Source organism: Saprolegnia diclina (assembly GCF_000281045.1).
Source record: "Saprolegnia diclina VS20 unplaced genomic scaffold supercont1.9, whole genome shotgun sequence".
NCBI lineage: Eukaryota > Oomycota > Saprolegniomycetes > Saprolegniales > Saprolegniaceae > Saprolegnia > Saprolegnia diclina.
Genome location: NW_008246076.1, coordinates 788168 through 789153, shown reverse-complemented (window position 1 = coordinate 789153; position 986 = coordinate 788168). Strand labels below are relative to the sequence as shown.

The window sequence follows — 986 nt, the reverse complement described above, 5'->3', positions numbered from 1 at the left end:
GTGCGCCTCGAGGATGCGCTGCAGCAGCGGATCCAGCGCCGGATGGAGCTTGTAGAGGGTTTGGGGCACGAGGTAGATGGTCTTCTGCAGCTGTTGCAGGTCCATGACAATGGCATCGGCAGCCAACGCGTCATGCGAGATGATTGGTTTGTAAAAGGCCGTCGTGAGCCCTTGCATTTGATACAGACGCTCCGTGTAGTGCTCCTACACATCTACTCGGTGAGTATGGTCTAGAGTGATTTTTGAGTGATTTTTGAGTGATTTTTGAAAGATTTTTGAATCGTTTTGAAAAAAATGGGAGAAAAATAGTGAAAATTACCTGATGCGAGCCAAAGAGCGGGGACGTGATAGCATAGTCGACGGTCGAAATACCAGACGTGACGGCGTGGCCCCAAAACACGGCGCTGCGCAACGCGAGCTGCGCAAACGCGAGAAAGTACGTCGCTGGGTCCATGCCAATCTAGCATCACGTCAGTGGACCCTGAATGCAAACACCCAGATGCACACCTCGGAGAAGAGGATGATGTCCAGTGCCAGCGCAGCGATGGTGTGCTGCGCTGCCACGACGCTGGACGGCAACAGAATGTCGTGGTCGGCGCGCGACCGCAGGTGCTGCGTCACATCGTCCTCGCCACGCGAGGTGCGAAGGAGGTAGATCTCGAACGTCGCACGGTCCAGTCTACAGATCCACAGACAATATTTCCACAATACTTTGCGACAAAGGATACGTACTGGGTCAAGACGCCTTGAAGAAGCAAGCCGACGGTATGGCCGTACAGAAACGCCGAGACGACGCCAAGCCGAATGCGTCGACCTTCAGCTTGATGCACGTTGATGCGGTGGCGGTGAGCGATCACATGGGGCGCCACGAACGACAGCGATGGCACGGACGCTCGGTAGATGGTCGCGAGCGCTTCACGGAGTTGGCGGTCGATGCCGCCTTGGTAGATGAGCGAGTAGCCCATCGAGCCACACCTACCCTCGAC

General features: G+C 56.0%; 1 protein-coding gene across 1 annotated transcript; it reads right to left on the bottom strand.

Annotated features, from left to right (window-relative positions):
- Positions 1-155: 155 nt before the first annotated feature.
- Positions 156-965, bottom strand: SDRG_03941 (hypothetical protein; the record flags this gene model as incomplete). Its single annotated transcript, XM_008609590.1, has 4 exons — positions 156-230; positions 320-460; positions 508-679; positions 733-965. The coding sequence occupies 4 exons, from the start codon at positions 963-965 to the stop codon at positions 213-215; spliced, it is 564 nt and encodes a 187-aa protein (XP_008607812.1). The 3' UTR covers positions 156-212.
- Between the last annotated feature and the right edge of the window lie 21 nt (positions 966-986).